Source organism: Acomys minous (assembly GCF_964271855.1).
Source record: "Acomys minous genome assembly, chromosome: 14".
Classification (NCBI taxonomy): Eukaryota; Metazoa; Chordata; class Mammalia; order Rodentia; family Muridae; genus Acomys; species Acomys minous.
Genome location: NC_140496.1, coordinates 93,032,282 through 93,054,417, shown reverse-complemented (window position 1 = coordinate 93,054,417; position 22,136 = coordinate 93,032,282). Strand labels below are relative to the sequence as shown.

At 43.1% G+C, this 22,136-nt stretch overlaps 1 protein-coding gene and 1 long non-coding RNA gene across 2 annotated transcripts in view; one reads left to right on the top strand and one right to left on the bottom strand.

Annotated features, from left to right (window-relative positions):
- Positions 1-17,301, bottom strand: LOC311583632 (all-trans-retinol dehydrogenase [NAD(+)] ADH4). The gene is made up of 9 exons (XM_084757404.1): positions 16,827-17,301; positions 15,335-15,436; positions 14,030-14,168; positions 12,701-12,788; positions 10,842-11,073; positions 6,931-7,191; positions 3,578-3,707; positions 2,172-2,310; positions 1-532 (listed from the first exon to the last, which is right to left on the bottom strand). Exons 1-9 carry the CDS (start codon positions 16,944-16,946, stop codon positions 508-510), a joined length of 1,236 nt encoding a protein of 411 aa, XP_084613530.1. The 5' UTR covers positions 16,947-17,301; the 3' UTR covers positions 1-507.
- LOC311583640 overlaps positions 10,945-22,136 on the top strand; it is a 25,410-nt gene continuing 14,218 nt past the window's right edge. Inside the window, exons 1-2 of the long non-coding RNA XR_014774621.1 lie at positions 10,945-11,013; positions 11,768-11,871. This is a non-coding gene — a long non-coding RNA (uncharacterized lncRNA). The remainder of the gene's footprint in view (positions 11,014-11,767; positions 11,872-22,136) is intronic.

Below are 22,136 nucleotides of genomic sequence, written 5' to 3'. Positions count from 1 at the left end.
AGTAAAAATCTTTTTATTGTGGAAAACTGACAGCATAGACGAAAGTGGAAAGAACAGTATAATAAAACTCCATGTATTCATCCCCCAGTTTTAGGAAGTTACAAACATGTAACCAAATCTCATTTATTTTTCCATTTTCCACCTTCACTTTTGAGAAATAGTTTTAAAGAAGTTCTAAAGAAATGATTCTATTTATACACACTTCAGGTATCTTATTCATTCCTTCATCCACTTATTTTTTCTGGCACTGAAATCAAGACATTGCACATGCTAAGCAAGGGGTGTGCTCCTGAGCCATGATACACAATGACAGTTATTTAATATAGGAAATCTGATATATTTATGGGATATATATGCATATATATACTTTATAGTTAACATATCTTGTTACAAAGTGTAAATGCATGCTTAAATGCATAATTTTCTTTGGCTCATCGTGTGAAGTAATAAGTTAACCATACAGGCTTGGATCCAATTAGATAATATTCCAAACTGCTCTTGGCATCTTCAAAAGGTCAGGACTGTTCGGATGCTGATAATAATAATAAAACAATAATCAATATTATTCATCTGAACATTTTATCCAAAGTCCACAGGTTGTTTTTCTTTTCGCTTCAGAGTTTGAGTTAATCTTTCTTTAGAGATATCTTTGAAAAACGAGCATGTGTAGTGAATAAATTAAAAATAAATAAATTAAAAAAAATTAGAGTGTGCTATTTATGTGTAATAATGGGTTCATTATGATATTTTAAGGCATGTGTATAACGTTCTTTGATCCTATTTACTCCACTTCCTTTCTTTTCTTTCTTTCTTTTCTTTTTTTTTTTTTTTTTTTGAGACAGGGTTTCTCTGTGTAGCCTTGGCTGTCCTAGACTTGCTTTATAGACCAGGCTGGCCTCGAACTCACAGCGATCCACCTGCTTCTGCCTCCCGAGTGCTGGGATTAAAGGTGTGCACCACCATGCCCGGCCCTCCACTTCCTTTCTTCTTCTGTTCCTCCTTTAGTAGATGCCCACGTTGTTAAGAATCATTTCTTCTATTTTGTCATCTTTCTCCATTCATGGCATTAATAATATTTGTGACAGTGTTAATAGACTGGGGAGGCGGAAATTGGGACTTTTGACCTGACACAGTGAGGCCCTTGTTTCTAGTGGGACTGTTGAGAATTAAGGCATGCCAGCTGGGGAAAGAGGCCATCGTGCTGGGAAGCCACCACTCTTGGTGAAGTCGGGCATCAAAGGAGAGCGAGGTGATATGATTACAGCTGTCTGAGAACTCCAACCGATGGCAGTCCCGAGTCACCGCAGTGTGTGGAAAAGGACAGAAACCCTATCTCAGACACCACAGCAGGAGCTGAAGGATGCTGACACATGCAGGGTGCCATGCCTAAATGTGCCGGTGCACATAGGAAGGCAGGGCACTGCCCTCTCAAGTGGTTCCTGTGCCTATGTGGTGAAGGCCACGTGTCCATCTGTGACAGGTAGGAGGTTCCCTCAGGTATGAGACTCGCCTCAGGTAAACCAACACCTAGACTTCTACTCAACCGCTGATGGCTTAGGAATTCCTTGTGGATCGTGGGAGATTTGTCCGTCTGCTAATAACGCACTGTGGTGTTTTCACTTAGCTACTACCCCTTAGCGTTTGTTGTGGATATATACTGTGCCTGAGAACTTCAGGGGAACAGGGCTGTAGCAGAGGAGCCATGGACCCCAGGTTCTCAGGCCTCTCAACCCCACTCCCAAGCCCACCTCTAACTTGACTTAAGAAACACTCACTGTGGGCATGTGGAGAGTGTATGAGATAGGGCAGGATTTATCTGCCATGTTTACATAATGAGCTTTAAAAGTAACCATTATTTTTCTTTCTCTTCCTTGAGCTTTTTGATATGCTGTGGCTACCATGTTTGGAAATGACTTGGGAAAGTACAAGTCATTAATAGCGTTAGAAAGATGGCTCACTTTTTAGGAGCATTTGATGCTCTTGCAGAAGACCCAGGTTCAGTTCCCAGCACCCACGTCAGAGGGCTCACAAATGTCTCGAATTCCAGTTCCAGGGGATCTGACATCCTATTTTTGGCTTCTTCAGGCACACACACACACACACACACACACACACACACACACACACACACACACACTAAAAAAAAAATCATAAAGGACTTGGCAGCTTACCTTTTTCCTTGGTTCATCAGGTCAATTGCTTCATTGATTTTGTCAAAAGGTAGGGCATGGGTCACCAATAAGTCCAGATCAAATTTCTTATTCTTGTAGTCAATAACCAGGTTTGGGACAGAATCTACACTTTTCCAACCTGTAATTTGGCCACAATGTCATATAAAGAAAGACATGCAATTTGACATATAGGAGTAGTTTAATTTTCTCCTTTGAAGACATTTTTATGGCATTCACACATGTGCATAATGTACTTTGCCAATATATAGGCTCTCTTCCATCCTGTACACTCTCTAGTTACCTGTTCCACCTCTTGCTGGTCCCTTTCTGGTTTAATGTCTTCTTTTGTTTATCTAAATCTAGGTGAGAATGTTTGTTGTCTGGGCTGGGCGTCACGTGCCTGGAATCCCAGAATTCTTTGTCTGTTCTCTGTCAGCCAAGGATACACAGAGAAACACTCTCTCTTTTTTTCTCTCTCTCTCTCTCTCAAAAGTGTTTGTTGAAGAGGTGAAATTATTAGGTCAAATGTGGGCTGCTGTAAATACATTAAGCTTTGCTCAATCTTTAATTTTATGGATTTATTTTATGTAAAAGATTTTTCTTTGCAGGCAGTGGTGACACATGGTTTTAACCCTAGCATTTGGGAGGCAGAGGCAGGCAGATCCTTGAGTTCAAGGCCAGCCTGGCCGATAGAGTGAGTTCCAATACATCCAGGGCTACACAAAGAGTCTCTGTCTCAAAAAAACAAAAAGAAAAAAAATTTTTTTTTCTTCATAAGAAAAATTCAAGGGGTTGGAGAGATGGCTCAGCAGTTAAGACTGCTCTTCCAGAGGACCTGGGTTCAATTCCCAGCACCCACACTGCAGCTTATAACTGTCTGTAACTCCAAGATCTGACACCTTCACATAGACGTACATTCAGGCAGAACACCAATGCACATAAAATAAAGAAAGAAAGAAAAGAAAAATTCAAGATTATTATCCACTCTAGCTAAGAAGTTACCTTAAATAGACCAACGTTTGCCTTTTGTTCCTCTCAGTTGACTAGCTTGTTTCAATACCACTTGACTTTGTTTTTTTTCCTTTTCTTTTGAGATAGGTTCTTGTTATGCAGCTCAGGTGGGCCTTGAACTCACACTATGAGGCTTGTCTCAAACTAATGATCTATCTGCTTCAGCCTCTTGAGTGCTGGGATTATAGGATTGCACCAGGAAGCTCAGCTACTTAAATTGAATTTCAATTTATAAATTGTAGTCATATTTCCATATAAACTTCATTTACTTTTCAAATATCGGAGTAGTTTTTAAACATTCAGTGGATATACAAATTTATGTTTCAAAATTTAGTAATCGGTAATTTCATATTATAGTGAAGATAATTAAAATGATGAAGAAAAAAAAAACTGACCACCAAAGAACGTTCCATTTATAGATCGGCCCATTATAACATCCACAGTGGATATCTGCATTTCATCAGCCTTGGCTCCAACTACAGTGCATGATCCCCAGCCAATTATTGTGCAGTCCACAGCTGCTTTCTGAAACGTCAAACAGAAGATGACTAGGGCAAGCAGGGACAGAACCATCAACTCTAGTGTGACGACATACACGGTGCAGGAAACTGTGTACAGTGTTGCCAGTTACACAATAGGTTCAAATAAAGGGGTCATCACATCATCCAATGAACTGTGAGGAAAATGTGCACAATGTTGTCAGTTCACAATAGGCAGAACTCTGTGAGTTCAAGGTCAGTCTAGTCTATGTAGTGAGTTGGATGACAGGGCTACATGGTGAGACCCTGTCTCAAACAAAGATTTTTTTTTTGTTTGAATTAGAAAAACATTACAAACTTGTTAATGCTGTATAACTTTCGCACTGTTCTGTTAGGTCCTATAGACTGCTTCAGAGAATTAGATGTAATTAAGTTCAAATGTATACCTATAGTTAGATGGTGCTTTATAATCCCCAAACATGGGCTTGTGTTTTTAGGTATGAGAACTTTTGGTTGAAGAATATGCATCTCATCTTTCAGGGTTAGTTAAAAAACTATCTTGTGTCTTCTGGATTCTCTAGAGTAATTCTGATTCATAATTTAAAACACTCATAAGTCAGCTAGTAATAGAATGTTAAAATTAATATGCTCTATTAAGTGACTTATATCACTGGCTTTTATTTGAAAAACAAAACAAAACAAAAGGGCAACAGTAAAACTCCCCCAGAACTGTGGCATGAGGCCCCAGCTCATTCACATGTCCTGGAGAATGGTTTGATCATTGATATTTTACAAAACAATAAGATAATAGCTAACAACTGAAACTTTCAGGAAGTCTGTGCTGGCTAGTTTTATGTTATCTTTTTAACACAAGCTAAAGTCATCTGAGAGGGGCGGAACCTCCATTAAGAAAATGCCTTCATGAGATTGTCTCTGGGCAAAACTGTAGGCCATTTTCTTAATTAGTGATTGTTGGGGGAGGGTCCAGCCCATGGTAGGTGGTTCCATCCTTGGGCTGGTAGTCTTCAGTTCTTTCTATAAGAAAGCAGGCTGAGCAAGCCATAGGGAGCAAGCCAGTAAGCAGCGCCCCTCCATGGCCCTGAGTCAGCTCCTGCCCCCAGGTTCCTGCCTTGTTTGACTTCCTTTAATGATGGCTATAGTGTGGAAGTATAAGGCAAATAAATCCTCACTCCCCATGGTGTTTGCTCATTGTGTTTCAAAGCAGCAACCTAACTAAGACAAAGTCTAATGCTAACCATCACACACATACACACACAAACACACACACAGAGAAACACACACACAGAGACACACACAGAAATACACACAGAGACACACACAGACACACACGTACACAGAGACACATACACACACAGAAACACACACACAGACACACAAACAGACACACACACAAAAACACACAGACACATACACAGATACACACAGAGGCACACACACAGACACACACACACACAGACACCATGCAGAAACACACACACACACACAGACAGACACACACATACAGAAACACACACACAGACAGACAGACAGACACACACACATACAGAAACACACACACATAGAGACACACACAGAAACACACAGACACAGACACACATACACAAACACAGACACAGACACACATACACAACCATAGACACATGTGTGCAAAAGGCAGGGTTAGGGTTAGGGTTAGGGTTGGGGTTGGGGTTAGGGTTAGGGTTAGGGTTAGGGTTAGGGTTAGGGTTGGGGTTGGGGTTGGGGTTGGGGTTGGGGTTAGGGTTAGGGTTAGGGTTAGGGTTAGGTTTCAGTGTAAAAACCCAGTTGTGGGAAGCACAGAGTGGCTAGGGAGCGTTGCAGGCTGTAGGGCGGGAGGCCCAGAATCGAGGGCACAGCACAGAATTAGAAGCCCAAGTGTGTGCTGTGCCCGGTAACAGTGCTCACCAGCTTTTACTACCTGCTGGATGCTGCCAGGTGGTTTGCGTGTGGCCTATGAATTGCTTTCTCCTGGGCCTCCACTCTCTTCTAGTCAGGTAAGACCCAGCGAAGGAAACATCACAAAGTCTACTTCTTTATGGCTTTTACTCCTTGTAATCAACTCTAGGAGGAGCTTTAGAAACCAGGCTGCACAGCAGTGTCACGCAAAAGGAAAAACACCACAACTGCTTCTCACTCACAGGGAAACGGGAAGAATCGAGGCAGAGAACTAAGCTGATAAATACAGTGGTCATTTCATCCCCAAACAAACAAAAGTGAAAGTAGTGTCTTGAGCAAACACAAACTAGGGATTATTCACCAAAGAGTAAAGCTGGCCACGGCCACAAGCAGAAACTACTGGGAGGCCTATCTGCAACAGGCGGTTCATGGCCTTTTTTATTTGATTTGATAGAGTGGAGGAATTTCCCCAGCTAAGTAGATATAAAGACCCCCCCCCCCAAATTACCCATTAGAAATAGTTAGAATCATCATGGCAAACAAAATTGCAAAATATTATTTTCTCCTAAGAAGAGATCTCAGAAGCACAAACACGTGGACGTGAATGGCACGGCTGCTCCTCTTGGAAGCCTGAGCTTCCAGATCATGCTGCCCTGTGGGAACTGGCCTGACTGCGTCCTCGAAGGACTCGGGCATCAGCCTTCTGTGTGGCAGTATTGATGACTGGTGGAGTCTGATGGACACTCGTGCCTCCGCCGCCATCCCTTTCAGGGGATGCAGGTTAGGGAAGTCACCTGAGTTGGCTCTGTGCTGTCCATCGAGTTTTCCAGCTTCCAAAACGTAAGCAAAATCACCCTCTTTTCTTAGCTTCCAAAACATAAGCAAAATCACCCTCTTTTCTTAATACGCCCCCCTCGTCCCCAAACACAGGTAGTTCATGATACTAACATAAAACAAGCCAACAGAGGCCGCATCAGTGAGCTTTGACGGAAAGTTAGTCCAGCTGCGGAGGCTTTTCTGTCTGGCCTTCGAAAATACTCGTAGTAAGAAAGATATCTACTGCTATGAACACGGCCACTTTCCCTTATTATTTGGTGATTAAAGAGTGTATTAGGAGTATGCCAGGCATGGTGGCGCACGTCTTTAATCCCAGCACTCGGGAGGCAGAGGCAGGCGGATCGCTGTGAGTTCGAGGCCAGCCTGGTCTACAAAGTGAGTCCAGGACAGCCAAGGATACACAGAGAGACCCTGTATCGAAAAAACAAACAAACAAAAAAGAGCATATTAGGAGTGAGCAAGGGCTGGGGGATGGATGGGGAGAGCATTCCATTTACCATGGTCTCGGCTGTTCCTGCGCAGTCAAGGGAGAAATCCACACCGCCGTTGGTCAATTCGGTGATGACATCCTGGACAGGTTTATCCAGGTCTCTGGGATTAAGGCAGTCGGTGGCTCCCAGGGCCTTGGCTTTTGGAAACTTCTCACTGTTGATGTCAATAGCTATGATTCTGGCAGCGCCCGCTATTTTACAGCCAATTACAGCAGAGAGACCTACACACCCCAGGCCAAAGACAGCGCAGGTGGAACCAGGGGTGACCTGCAGGCAGGAAAAGTACAGAGAGACTTAAAGCTGCTACTCTCAGCCTTTTCTTTCCTCTGTGTGTGTGTGTGTGTGTGTGTGTGTGTGTGTGTGTGTGTGTGTAGGGGGAGGCTGGATGAAAACTCAGACGCATCATTAAAAAGAATGCCTCTTATGCAGCTGTGATGCATCCAGTGCTGAGGACCTGCCGGTGTGAAGAAGACGGGTGCCTTCCTAGCGAAGTTTGTAAAATTACTCAAGGGACGTTAACACGTCAATTCATAAGGAGCACACCCAAGTGGAAAGAATTCTCTTATCTCACTTTTCCCTTCAGTGACTTTAGAAAGCAATTCAAGTCCACACAATTCCAAAGGAGTTTTGTTGTTGTTGTTTTGTTTTTTTGAGACAGGATTTCTCTATGTAGTCCTGGCTGTCCTAGAACTCACTCTGTAGTCCAGGCTGGCTTTCAACTTACGGAGATCCACCTGCCTCTGCCTCCCGAGTGCTGGGATTAAAGGCGTGCGCCACTACCGCCTGGCATCCATATTTCTGAAGGATTTCACTTTGCTGTGCAGTTGTTCTTGAATGACCATTAATATTTCTCTAAGTGTGAATAGATGCACTTGATCATTCCAGAGTATCACTTTATTTAAGTGGGGTGAAGAGCGGATGTCTCTGCACGGAACTGAGGGGTGCTTATTTGTTTGCTGGAGACACACTCCCACTATGGAGGCCGCAGTAGCCTTGAACTTGAGGCCATCTTGCTTTAGCCTAAAGTTCTGCAATAGCAAAGCACGTGACACCACGCCTGCTGAATTTTTGATGACTCCCACTTCCCTTTCAGCTTCATTTCCATGATTTTCCACAACATGGTGGCGCTTTTCTCTCCTGTGTCTTAATCTTCCTCTTCTTAAATTCAGCCAATGTACTTGCCATCCTATTTTTCAAGACAGGGTTTCTCTGTGTAGCCTTGGCTGTCCTAGACTTACTTTGTAGACCAGGCTGGCCTCGAACTCACAGTGATCCGCCTGCCTCTGCCTCCCGAGTGCTGGGATTAAAGGCGTGAGCCACCACGCCCGGCGCCATGCTACTTTCTTAAGCTGCAGCATAACCTATCCCTCCAGGCCTCTCCACAAAACTGTTCTTGGTTCCTCAGTCAGCAGTCAATGCTGTTTTGCTTTCCTTATACATAATAACTTGTGATTTCCCCCATCTTGACTTGGGCTTTTGAAACAGGATGTGGCGCTGTAGACCAGGCTGACCTGGAGCTCACTGTGTAGCCTCTGTTGTCCTCATAGTGAGTCTCTGGCCTCTCTGAATGCCGGGAATACAGGCAGTAGCCACCTCGGATGGCCAGGGTCTCAAAGGCAGAGGCTTGTTCAATCTCCTGCATTAGTAAGGACTTTTGTCTACTGAGCCTTTGATGAAGGGCTTCTTACACAGACTTAAATACACAGTGTATGATATGGTAAGAGAAGCCCTGTAGTTGGCACAAATTCTTAGAAGTAGAAGAGTGGCCAAAAAAAAAAAAAAAAAAAAGACAGAGGAAAAAAGCTTAATTAATATTTTCTGATGAGTATTAGCAGCTGTTCAGATTAACGCATAAACAAAAAGAAGATAAAATCTGTTGATGTTGATGTCATCTAATTTGGAAACAAGATTGATGGGAGCACAGATGTTTCCCATCTTTTACTTTATGTGATGGGGAAAGACAGGCTGTTGAGTAAGCTGTGTGAGAAAGCCAATAGCAACAAGTCTCCTCCTCCTCTTTTTCACTTTTTGAGACAAGGGTCTCTCTATGTAGCTCTGGCTGTCCTGGAATCACTATGTAGACCAGTCTGGCCTCAAACCCACAGCGATCGGTCTGCCGCTGCCTTCCTAGTGCTGGCATCAAGGGCGTGTGCCACCATGTCCAGCTGACTCTTGTACCATATACAAATTCAGTTCCCAGCAGGTTAAAGGTTTAAAAGCAACAGGTGAAGCTATAAATCCACTCGGAGGAACATATGGGGAAGTGCTTATAGCTGTTATATGCACAGTGATGTGTCTTGGATCTCTCTCTGAAGAGCATGGGGCTGTAGCGAGGTCACACGGTCAAGGAAGGCCATTGTGGGCTGTCTTGTGAGGCCCTATCTCCCCAAACAGAACAAAACATAAAACAGAAGCATAAGAAACAAAGAAAAATAGACAAATGGGGTTATATCATATAAGGCCCTTCTGCATAACCAAGGAGACAACAGACTTGAGATAGCGTATGATATGGGAGACTACATTTACAACCATACACCTGACTCAGCACCAATGCCAAACCATCTGAGGAGACCTGCTGTGCAGAATGCGGGTGTTCACTGCAAATCATCTACACTTAATATTTCTAGGGATACATGTAAAGGCTTTTTTAAAATTATGAAAAGGTAATTTTGTGAGGAAATAGATATGTTGTTTTATCATCTATCTATCTTCATCATCACCATCATCAGAACATTGTATTTCATATATAATTTTCATTGATTAAAACTAAAATCACTCAAGAGACTGGAGAGAGGGCTGAGCAGATAAGAGTATTTGCTGTTCTTCAGAAGACCCAGGTTTGACTCCCAACCCTGACATGGGAGCTCACAACCTACCTACTGTAATTCCAGTTACCCTGGATCTGATGCCCTCGCCTGGTCTACAGGCACATATGTTCCATGGTGCATACACATGCAGGTAAAACACTCAGACACATAAAAAAAAAATACATTTCCCCAAAAGTTAAAAAAAAAAACCCAACCCATTAAAATCTAAATCACTCAAAATGGAAACCCAGCCCAGTGTGGCTCATGCTGTCAATTCTGGCACTTGGAAGGCAAAGTCAGGAGGAACGTGAGTCTGAGGGCAGCCTGGTCGGTGTAGTGTTGTTTGGGAGGCATGAACGAGTGAGCTAGAGATCATGTCTATATGGACAGACTGACATGTATCTAATGTATTAAGTAGACTCAGCAGGGAGAGATGGGGCGTCTGCACTGCAGTGCTTCAGAAATGCCTAGGAGATCTTTCTTCTTCTTCTCTTAACTGCCTTCTCTATTTGTCTGCAACCTCGTTAGCCTCAAAAGAGTGTTCAAATTCCAATAGGATTCTAGGAACACATCTTGCAAGAATATGCTCTCTTTAAACCACAAAGGGATTGGAAATTGATAAATTATTATTGAGCTCCCTCAATACATAATCACGGAGAAAGCAGGGCTGGCTAAGTGGAAAGAGGTGGGGTTTCTGTACTTGCTGTTGTCCCCAGATGAGCATTCATATGCAGAGGTCATGTTTAAATGATCTTTATCTAAGTCAGGGGACATCTATATGTATCTTATTAAATCAAGGTTTTTATATATGCAACATAATTTAGTATGCTCACACCTATTGATATCTTTATTTAGAGACCCCTAAAAGCCTACGTAAGCTCACAGAGGCTGAAGTAGAGGTGTAGTTCACTGGTGCAGCATTTGCCTAACAGGTGCAGGGCTTGGGGTTCAATCCCCGGTGCATAAGAAAAAAAATCACAGAGATATATATAGCTAATTATAGTGGCAATAAGCAATGCAGCCACAGTGTGAGGACAATTCTAACTCTTTTACACGGTGTTGCCTCCCAGCAACCTCTGTTTGCCGACAGCCTAGCATTTAACAGTGTACCTTGGCAGAGTTGATGGCCGCCCCATAGCCTGATGAGAACCCACAGCCAATCAGACAAACTCTCTCCAAGTTTGCCTCATCGTCGACTCTGGCAAGATTGGCTTCGGAAACCACGGTGTACTGAGAGAAGGAGCTGACTCCCATGAAGTGGTAAATTGGTTTCCCTTTACAGGTCAACCTGCTGGTTCTGTCTTCCATGAGCTCTTGATCAATCGTGGGGTACTTAAAGTTTCTAGAAAAAGAAAAGGAGACAATGAGGAAGATATAGTGGACACCATATATTTGTCATGAAACTTTCATGCAATCAAATGGAAGAGCCGGGAAAATAACTCGATATTTTCTCATTCATAAACAGTGTTGTTGAGCTATTTTAGTGTTAATAGCAACAAACTTCTGTTGAGTGCTTTCTGTATGTCAGGAGCTCTTTTAAGGGCTATATTATTAACTCATCTTTTTTTTTCTAATAGAAAGCTCAAGTAAAAATAAAAATAGATTCGTACAAGGACCCTACATCTTAATTAACTGTCAAGTCCTGGTCAGTCAAGTTTCACTGGCCGCCCTCCATAATACACACCTTTTCTCCAATATCATACTGCTCCATCTGTATTGAAATATCTCAGGACACGTTTCTCAAGGACTCCTTAAAGTTGAGAGAGTGCATTTTACTTTCTGTTTGTACCTCCTGTGTGGGAAACCGGAGTCATCAGTCCCATAGAGTGCCCGTCCTCAGAGGGCTGCTGAGCACTCTACTGGTATCTGCTTTATTTTGTCTCTCTGTCTCAGCATTGCCTCTGCGATCAGAAAGTTTTAACAAACTGTCTGATTCAAATATCACATAATTTTTTTTTTGTGAGAGTATTTCAAAGGTGGTGTCCTACACCTGAAGGGGTCATTGTATCTGATTATTTCTTTTTTTATGCAATTAGAATTCATGGCTGTTGTCTAAATCCATTGTTTCATTAAGTTGTGCAGAAGAGTATAGTTTTAACTTAACCCTACAAACTGTAGACGGAGAAACAAAGGAGTAGACGTGAGTAATATGGCTTTAACTTATTTCTGTAAAGGATTTGCTTATATGCACTACACATGGGTATGGCAAACACATGGCCAGAAGAGGGCAGTAGATCTCCTGGCACTGGCACTACAGGTGGCTAGGAACCACTATGTAGGTGTTGGTAACTGAACCCAAGTCCTCACACTCTTACCTGCTGAGCCATCCCTCCAGCCCAGGTTTCGATCAGTATTCAGAACAAATACATCTTCCTATGGTCTCGATAAAACCAGTCTGACGTGATTACAACCCACATTGTTGAGCCACAGTGTCTGTTTCAGGACCTGAGGTTGTACAGCCTTGGAGTAAGCAATGTACTTGCCTCTCTGTACTCCCTCTCACCTCCCTATAAGTAGATGCGATTTTAGCTTGGAATTTATCCCTCCGGGGATGTGTTTGTCCTTCTGTTACATATACATGTAACCGGAAACTCTGACACTGTCTTTCTGTGCCGCACTGTGTGCTCTGTCTTCTTCTCCTTAACATGTGTGTAAAATTAGGTGGTGTGTATATTTTAAGCCTAGTTGTTTTCAGTATATGGCAGTTAACTGTGTTCCCATATAGCAGTAGATCAATTTGTGTTTTCACTGAAGCACACTCCTGTGGTTTTGGATCGCTATTATAAGCCACCCAATGGTGGACATTTTAGCGCGTTTCTCTTCCTCTGTGTTTGGAACAGTGTCTTATAGGCACAGAGAAGAATTAGTAGGTGGAAGGGTCCCATCTTTTCGCCTCCATTTATGCTTGGCCAGTGCGTTTAAGGCACTCATGCCTACGTGTACTCTCGCTAACAGGGAAGGACGCTTACCGGAGTTTCCCACAGAGGTTTGTGAGAGGACTCACACAGAACTTGCATTTTTTACACTGTGGTGCAAAGAATGGGATTACTCTGTCACCTAGAAAGAAAGGCCAGATGTTAGATGGTACCTCAGATGTACTCGTAGGTTCTAGAAGTCATTGGTAGAGAACTTGCCTCGTTTATGCAAGGCCTCAGGCTTGATTCCTAGCCCTAAAAAAAACCTTTCAGATAAACCAGTGCAGAACACCATTTTATATAGTATACATTTTATATTCAACACACATAAGAGTAGCAAAAGTATTTTATTTCCGTAAAATAGAAGATTGTGGCTTCTTTCAAGCACTGCACTTTAACAGGTGTGGAGTTCTGGCTGGGAGTCTGCTCACTGAGGTCTCTGCATATGCCTGTTGTTTACTTCCGTTCTAAGCACTGTGTGGAACAGAGAGCATCTTTGCAGGACACAGGGGGTGGGGCATGCTAGGTGAGAGGTGGAGCATCGACTTTATATTACCGCCCATGTGTACCATTCAGACTCATCCCGTCATTTTCTAGCTCCCCCTCAGGGTCCCGTTTAGCGATGGCGCTGGCTCTTTGATGACCAAAGTGACCATTCGGCTACCGAATGTGATTATTTTACTCTCACATCTGCCATTTTGGAAAAGAGAAATCCAAGGCCAATCACACTCACATAGCCGGTAAATGGCGGAGTCAGGACTGAAGGTCGGCACTGGCCATGCTTTCAAAGGTGCAGGGTTTGAGGGAGGAATCTGTTTCTGTGCTCATACTTGAAAAATACTGACATACATCTGAGTTTGGGTGCAGGGGTGATATGGCTCATCAGATCTTACACGGCCTGCACACCAGTATATGCTGTATATGTTGTAAATATGATGAGTCATTGACTTGCTCCAGGGTATTAGGTTTTATCTTATGAACTTATGGCACTTAACCTAACATTGACATGTGTGATGCTTTCCCCTTAAGCCTCCTGCAAGCCTCCACTCTTTACATAACATAAAATAAATTTCCATTTCACACGGAGAAAGTATTTGTGAACCACGGAAGCTTCCGTTTACACTGGCCCTATAGCTACGTTTTATAGGTCAAAATTTCCTTTATGTAAATAAAGTGGCTGTATTTCCAGGATTTTATTAGGCTCCTCTGATTTGAAATATGCTTCCTTGCTACAACGTGAGAGACTGTGTCAGTGTCCCTTCAGGAAAGAGGAACTCTGTGAGCAAAGCTCAGCCATAGCATCAAAAGCAAAGGCAGTTGTCAGAAGCTATCACAGGAAAGACCAGGGACCCTCTGTTTCGTTATACTCAGAAGACGAAATACCTGGTTTGAAGTTGGTTACTCCTGGCCCCACGCTTTCTACAATTCCTGCACACTCATGGCCAAGGACTACTGGGAAGAGAGCTTTCTTCTTAGGATTGGTAGCGTTGATGTCAGTTGGGCACACACAGGTGGCGATTACCTACAAATTGAGACAGACTTGTGTTGAGCCTTTGCAGTATGTTCTTAGGTCTAGTGTTATCTTGAATCATTGTAGCAGTCCTAGACTTTAGTAAAGAATTACATTTTGAGGGGAAAAAAAGGATATAGGAAATACGCAAGGCTATATTCTATTCTTCCTAGAATCTAGTTTAATTTTCTAATTTTCATTGTTTCTGGGGAAAAAAATCATGGTGATACGATCTCTAGAGAGGAAAAACCAAAGGTAAAAGGGATAAAAGGATGGACACCAGGCAGCGGTGAAAACACAGATCTTCAAGGCCTGTTCTGTTGTGTGGAGACTGCAGGAAACGAAGTGGAGGCAATAAGCTGTAGTTAAAAGAACTAAACCGCCTGGCGTGGTGATGCATGCCTTTAATCTCAGGACTTGGGAGGCAGAGGCAGGCGGATCGTCGCGAGGTCGAGGCCAGCCTGGTCTACAAAGCGAGTCCAGGACAGTCAAGGCTACACAGAGAAACCCTGTCTCGAAATCTCCCCCACACGCCACCCCCTCCCCCCAAAAAGAACTAAACCATCTTTCAGCTTGCGCCACTGCGGTTCTTCAGATTCGTCACCCGTGAGGCTTCCCCATGTACCCTCAGACACGAACCTGCGATAGGTTGGTCCAGAGGGAAACGGGGAACTTTGGACTTGTTGTTAACGGCTCTGCTGCACTCCTCTCTACTGACCCAGCCCTAGTGCTGCCTCTTGCCACCCATGACCCTGTGTGGCCCAGGGTAGCTTTCCGAATTCTCAACCTCCTTTGCTTTGGGCCACTTCTCTCTTCTTTTTAGTAACACTTCCTCATAATTAGCAGTTGGAGCTGGGAGCCGTGGCACACGCCTGTAATCTCAGCACTTGGGGGGCGGGGTAGAGGCGGGTGGGTCTTTGTGAGTTCGAGGCCAGCCTAGTCTACAAATCATGTCCAGGACAGCCAGGGCTACACAGAGAAATCCTGTCTAAAAAAAAAAAAAAGCCAAGAAAAAAAAAAAAGATAGTTGTTAATTCAATTCGAAGCCCACTGTGGAAAAAAAAAAAGAAGCATAATATCGCCTCTTTTTAAATCTGGGTCTAAAAATCCAGCTGCCCGCAGGGGAAAGCCAGCGTCCAGGGCCGTGTCTGCACTGCCCAGCTCAAGGCCCTACTCACCTGAATTCGAACTTCATGAGCCCTTGGAGGAGACACTTCAATTTCTTCAATGCAAAGGGGGCGGCCAGTTTCCCAGGCAATGGCTGCCTTGCACGTAATAACCTGAAAGAGAGAGGAAGGAGAGAGGTGACAGGGAGAATGGTGGTGAGGGGAGGGAGGAGAGACAGAGAGAATAAGATGATTTTGTGTGTGTGTGGGGGGAAGGGTCAATGCTATAATTATACGAAAAGAAGAGTTTGTATCTAGATGCATATATACTTACTTACATTATTTTCAGGAGATCTTAACATAAATTAATTTCTATGTTATATCCATTGTAATTTTTATATTTTGAAGAAGCAAATATATGATAATTTACCCTAAAAACCGTGCCTACATATTTATCTCCGTAACAAAGATATAACATGAGGTTTAAAGTTTCAGGCGATGGCCAGGAGGCTTTCGTAATCAGCTCTGAATCACCTGAGCCAAGGTCATCACGTATGTTCTGGATTTGCTACTCGGAGTGTGGCCTTTAGACCGCAGGTCTCCCTATCACTCTGGAACTGTTAGAGAAGTCCCATGCCAAAGCCACTGACAGGATCAACTAAGGTCTCCAGCTGGTAAGAACCTGGGAAGTGAGGCTTACACGTGTTCATCAGTAGAATATGAGTTAAATAAAAATTGTTCTCTTTGTAATAATTGCATGGAAAGAAACAGGACGCCTAAGATTTTACAATTACGGTATTTTATTTCAGTCTCAAATTACATTTTGCTTCTGTTTTGGTTTTTCGAGACAGGGTTTCTCTGTGTAGCCTTGGCTGTCCTGGACTCGCTTTGTAGATCAGGCTGGCCTTGAACTCACAAGAGATCTGCTTACCTCTGCCTCCTGAGTGCTGGGATTACAAGTGTGCGCCACCACACCTGGCTAAAATTACATTTTTAATTTAAAATACAAGTAAAATAAAAAGAAAGTCTATCACCCTTTGTCCTAATTACTACCTGTACTGTTGGTGTAAATTTCTTTGAACATTTGAACATTTGCTTCTCAATTGTTTTTAGACAATATTTAATTATGATTTAAATAGTTATTTTTTATATTACAAATGCAATGTGCATGCATTACAAGAGATTTTGAAATGGAAGAAAAAAAACTCCACCTTTACTTTTATCACTTGCTTTCTCCTTATGTTCAAAAGCATCTGAGCGAGTGGCCTCACATGGGGACATAGACACAACGTTTTGCAGTCTGCTTTGTCCCATTCATTCACACACTTTAAATACACAGTGATGGTTAGAACATGGCTAACTGAATTTTCTCCCTGCCTCCCCATATCTGAGCTCCCTAGAAGACACTTTGGCGAATCCAGAGTTGTTTTTCCTTAGAACAAATTTCTTGCTTATGAACTGCCCTGTGCTGACTTCAGTTGCCGCGCCTTGAGGAAGCATCTTCCACAAACCTGCAGACACAACAGAAGCAGCAGCTAAATTCAGATACAAGTAATTTACTTACTTTTCCCCTGGTGCCCATTTTCCTTGGGAAGCTTGCTTTGGAAGTTTCTTTCTGACTCTGACCTTCACCTCTACCCAGAATGCTGCGTGTCCTGTGCTGGGAACTCTGAATAAATACCATTCCTAGTGGCTGGTTTTTCAATTACGGCCCTGACTCCTGCTGTGACATTTATCTGTAATGTCATAGTTCATCCTCAAACCCATTGCTCCCAGCTGGCACTGAGACTTTTTAATTAGCTCTTTTTTTTCAAGCTTTTATTACAATGTATCAAATAGAGAAAGTAAATTATTAATTGTATAAGGCTGAGTTACAAATAACCACTAAGTAAAGGGCATTTCAATTGCTCTGGAACTGCCCTCCCTTGCCTTCTTCTCCTTTACACCCTGATAAATAATTTCCTTACACATTGGTGGTTTTATTAAATATTGTGCTTTTTTATCTAATAGTTTAGTTTTGTTTATTACTGAGTTGGTGTGAATAGACTCATAGTGTATACACTTCCATGTGTTTCCCCCTTAGTTCTGTTTGTTGATTGTTCATGGTGCTTTTATTTATTTATTTTATGTGTATGGGTGTTTTGACTGCACGTGAGTTTGTGTACCACATGTGTGCTTGGTGCCCCTGGAACCCAGAAGAGGTGATTGATACCCCTAGGATTGGAGTTACAGATAGTTGTCGGCTGTCATGTAGGTTCTAGGAATTGAACCCGGGTCCTCTAGAAGAGTGGCCAGTGCTCCTAATTGCTGAGCCATCTTTCCAGTTATTCACAGTGCCTTTAGTTGTGGGTTGTTTCTTACTGTTGAGCATTCCACTGCTCAGTCCACTGTAGTTTATGCTTCCCTCTTTCTTTCTTCTGTTTTGCCTTTTCTATTAGCTCTACATAAGAATTCTCTTCATGTGCCCTGCTGACAAGCATTCCTGTTTGCCTAATTAGGGGACATCAGGACTGATACAGCCATCACATACTAGCAAGGTGACACTGATTGCTTGAACACTGAAACACTTTTGTTCAGGGGCTAAAAAGCTACTGGCTCAAACTTTCCAAGTCCCTTCAACTCTGCTGCAGTCAGGGTCCATTTTGTCACTGTTGGGTGTTGTGGTTAATTTAACAGTAAGGCCTAATAAATATTTATTATTAGGCTTATGACTATTATGGCAGTGTTTTCTAAACTGCTATCAATAAAAGAAAAAACCCACAGACACCTGTTATATTTTAAAATAAACTTGGTTCACTGGGGGTAGGGCAGATATTAATCCCCTAAACTCCCTCCCATATTGGGGCTGTTATGCCACACCCTGCTCCAATCCCATGCCATCTGCTTCTAATAATTCCTGTTAAGTTACCTCCAATCCATAATCCCAAATATTGCAAATGCTCTTCATCTGGGCCAAATCTCCACCATGTGCTTCTCTTCCACCTAACCCATAGTGTGGGTCTTCTTCCTCCTGTTCCTCCTCCTCTGGTCTCTCTGCTTCCTTTCCCAAGAACCTCTCTGTCTGGCCTGTCCTGGAACTTTAGCCATAACTAAGGTTTTCTAATTGGTAAAACAGGAATAAGTTCATAGGCAAGGCTACAAACATTTTGGGGTACATAAGTCTGCTCATTTGGGCAGAAACCAGACCAAACCTCAACAGTTGGAGAATGACTCACTCTGTCCCTCTGGATGTGTGAGCCTGAGAAACAGTCCCAGTGGCTCTGGGTCTCACAGTGACCTCTAAAGGCAGTAGGGCCGTAGCTCTTGAGGACCAGTGCCTAGTACCTGGCTGGCCTTCAGGGGCCTACCATTGGTGCTTGGGCCCCAATGTCACACATGATGGCTATTTGAGAAAAGGAATGCCTCCAAATGATGAACTACTCAACAAACGTTTAAAGGTTATATTTTTATTTTAAAATTTACAACCTGAGATGAATGTAAAAAACCATGTATCCACCATCATCACAGATGGTTGGTAGGAGAGTTCATTATCTCCCGAGTTCCTTTTGCTGTAAAATTCTGCTCTGCAGGATTAAGATGGAGCAGAGATTGAGGAAATGGCAAGTCAATGATTGGCTCAATTTAAGACCCACTCCATGGGAGAGAGCCAACCCCTTTCACTATTAATGATACTCTGCTATGATTGCAGACAGGAGCCTAGTATAATTGTCTTCTGAGAGGCTTCATCCAGCAGCTGATGGAAACAGATGCAGAGACTCACAGTCAAACAATAGGCAGAGCTGGGGGCAGTTCTGTGGAAGAATGGGAGGAAGGGTAGAGGGAACCAAAAGGGTCCAGGACAGAAGAAGACCAACACAGTAAACTAACCTGGGCCCACGGGGGCTCACAGAGGCTGAAGCACCAGCCAAAGAGCATGCCTGGGCTGGACCTAGACCCCTTACACATATGTACAGATATGCAGCTTGGCCAACATATGAGTCCCTAACAGTGGGTGTAGGGACTGTCTCTGCCTCTGTTGTCTCACGCTGGATCCCTTTCCCCTAGCTGGGCTGCCTTGTCAGGCCTCAGGGGGAGAGGATGTTCTTAGTCCTACCTCAACTTGAGGTGCCAGGGTGGGTGAGAAAGAGATGGGAGGGGTGTGTGGAGGTGGGGTTGTAAGAGAGGAGGGAGGAGGCTGGGATCAGGTTGTAAAGTGATTAAATTAAAAAAAAAAAAAAAAAAAAAAAAGATCTGCCCTAGAGCTGACTTGTTTCTTTCTGTAGTCTGTAATGTTCTGATTTCATCCTGGTTGACTGCTCTTCTGGCCACTATGGGGAATTGCTGGATGTGGCACTGTGATGGTCAGAGCAACTCTTGTTTACAGACTGACTAGGCCTATGAGTGACAGATGTGGGAACTCATCCTGAGAGTCGCCAGACTTGAATTGATGCTATGGTGCTGGGTAAAGATATGTAATTTTTTTTTTACAATATAAGTTGGATATGTAATTCTTTATGATCATTGTTTCCCTGAATATTACTGAGCATCAGCACTTTGATGTACTCAGGTCAGGTTACCCTGCTTATAAGTGTGTAAGGCATTTGTAAAAATCTTTGTTATGCAGTTTTCATTTCTTATAGTATTCTTTTTTTAAGAGATTTATTTATTTATTATTTATACAGTGTTCTGCCTGCATGTATGCCTAGATGCCAGATGAAGGCACCAGATCTCGCCATAGATGGTTGTGAGCCACCATGTGGTTGCTAGGTATTGAACTCAGGACCTTTGGAAGAACAGCCAGTGCTCTTAACCTCTGAGCCATCGCTCCAGCCCTCTTATAGTAGTCTTAACTTTTTGCTTTACATATTTAAACTTGTTTATTACTTTGTTTTGTATGTGTTAGCTGATAACTGGAGACAATTGCCTTTACGTGCTGAGCCATCTCCACGGCCCTGTTTTACATATTTTACACTTGATCTGTGAAAGTTCTGTATTCTGTGTTTTAAAAGTTTAACATATCTTCGGCCGTCTTTCCTTTTCAGTGTGTTCTCTTTAGCTTTGCCACTTTTCCTCATGTTCTCATAGTATTCACAAGCCCTCTTAACGTCAGTAGTTTATTATTGAATTAAGTTATTTAATCAACTTTTAAAGTATAATGCGTGTTCTCTCTTCCAGTTTCCTAATACACACCCTTCAATTCCTGATTCACTGGGTTCTATTTTCATGTACTTAAACTCTGAACAGGCATGTTATGCGGTGGTCCCTGCAAGCATCACGGGCAGCCAGTAAACCAGCCAGGAACCAAGCCAGGTGAGGGTAGGAATGAAGGTCACATTAGCATGACTTAGCCAGTGCAGGGTCAAAAGTTCCTGGAGTCTGACCAAGTGGTTTATTTTTCTTACACATTTAAACACATCACAACTTTATAAAAACAGTTTCCCCCTTCAATGATCACAACAAAGCTTCAGGTTCGGGTACATGGAAACTCTCTTGCAAAATGCGTATCTGTAGGAGAGCCCGTGGGTTAAAAAAGCAAACAGCTCAGGGTAAGGGCTGAGGGGGAGGATTTATAACAAGCATAAAGATGGGTTCAGTTGATGGAGGATGCAAAGTACAGGGCAGCTCTTTCCCAAGGATGAGTCCTAGTCCCTGAGAGATAAAGCTCAGGACTAGGGCATAGACAGTGGTCAGGATTAGGGGATTCAGCTGAAGGCTGGCTCCACAGAACAGCAAAAGATCACCAGGTTGTTATTCAATATCCACTCCAGCTTTCTGGGTGAACAGGTCTCATTTCCTTTCTGAAGGAAAAAGCCCGTTTAAACAATTCTGGCTTCTCCAGCGCAGTGGTTCTCAAACTGTGGGTGGTGGTTGGGGGTCTCATTTACGTTACGCCTCAATACATTAAGACTGTATTAAACGTTTGCAGCTTTAGGACAGCCGAGAACCACTGGTCTAGTGCTTTCTGTTAGCTGTGCTCTCTTCACTGTTAGCAGTCTCCTTATAAAATAGATCAAACCTTCCAAACACCCATCCTTCTATAAAATGCTTCTGTGGCCATCCAGGTTTTCTAGACATTAGCACCTGTTCTCATGTCCTTTCTACTACAGACCTCCCTCCCTCCCTCCCTCCTTCCTTCCCTCTCACCCTCTCTCTTCCTGCTTTTCTCTCTTCCCTTTTTCCTCCCTTCCTTCTTTCTTTTCTCTTTGCTTCCATCGTCCTTCCCTCCTTCCCTCTCTTCCTTTCTCTCCAATCCCCCATTTCTTTCCTCCCTTCCCTCTCCCCTTCACTTTCCTTTTCTTTCTCCCTAACTCATCGCCTTCCTTCTTTCCTCCTTCCTTTCTTTCTTCTGCTATCTCATGCTCCCCTTATCTTCCTCCTATTCCCCATCTTTCTTTCCTCCCTCCCTTCCTCCCTTCCTATTATTGGCTGGAAATATCAATTGCTTGTAGACATCTCTATTTTAGTTGATGATGTTCACAAAACAACTCCTTTGTTCTTTTTTTCAAACTTGGAAATGGCTTTCTCTTACTTCTGCTTTAACACTGTGTCTCTGTTCTCTTTCTCAGGGTCCTAAAGCTCGTTTGTCTGTATTCTCTGTAGCACTGACAAGCCCGGTGACACTCTTTAATTTCCTTCTTCCCACTGTTACAAATCTGCAGATAGGATTCTCATTATTTCTTATTTGCATTGTTGTAATAATCTCGATACTGAGTCTCCTGCTAGCACAGCCGTCTGCAGTCCCTGTTTCAAAACACTAGATTCTTATTTGAAAGGAAAAGTCTTGGCTTAGGACTCCTGAGACCAAATTCTTAGCACAAAAGAGATGTATTTGCCTGAGAGACAGAGGGCAGGGAATAAGAGACAAACACAGGAGATAGAAGAGGGGAAGGAAACA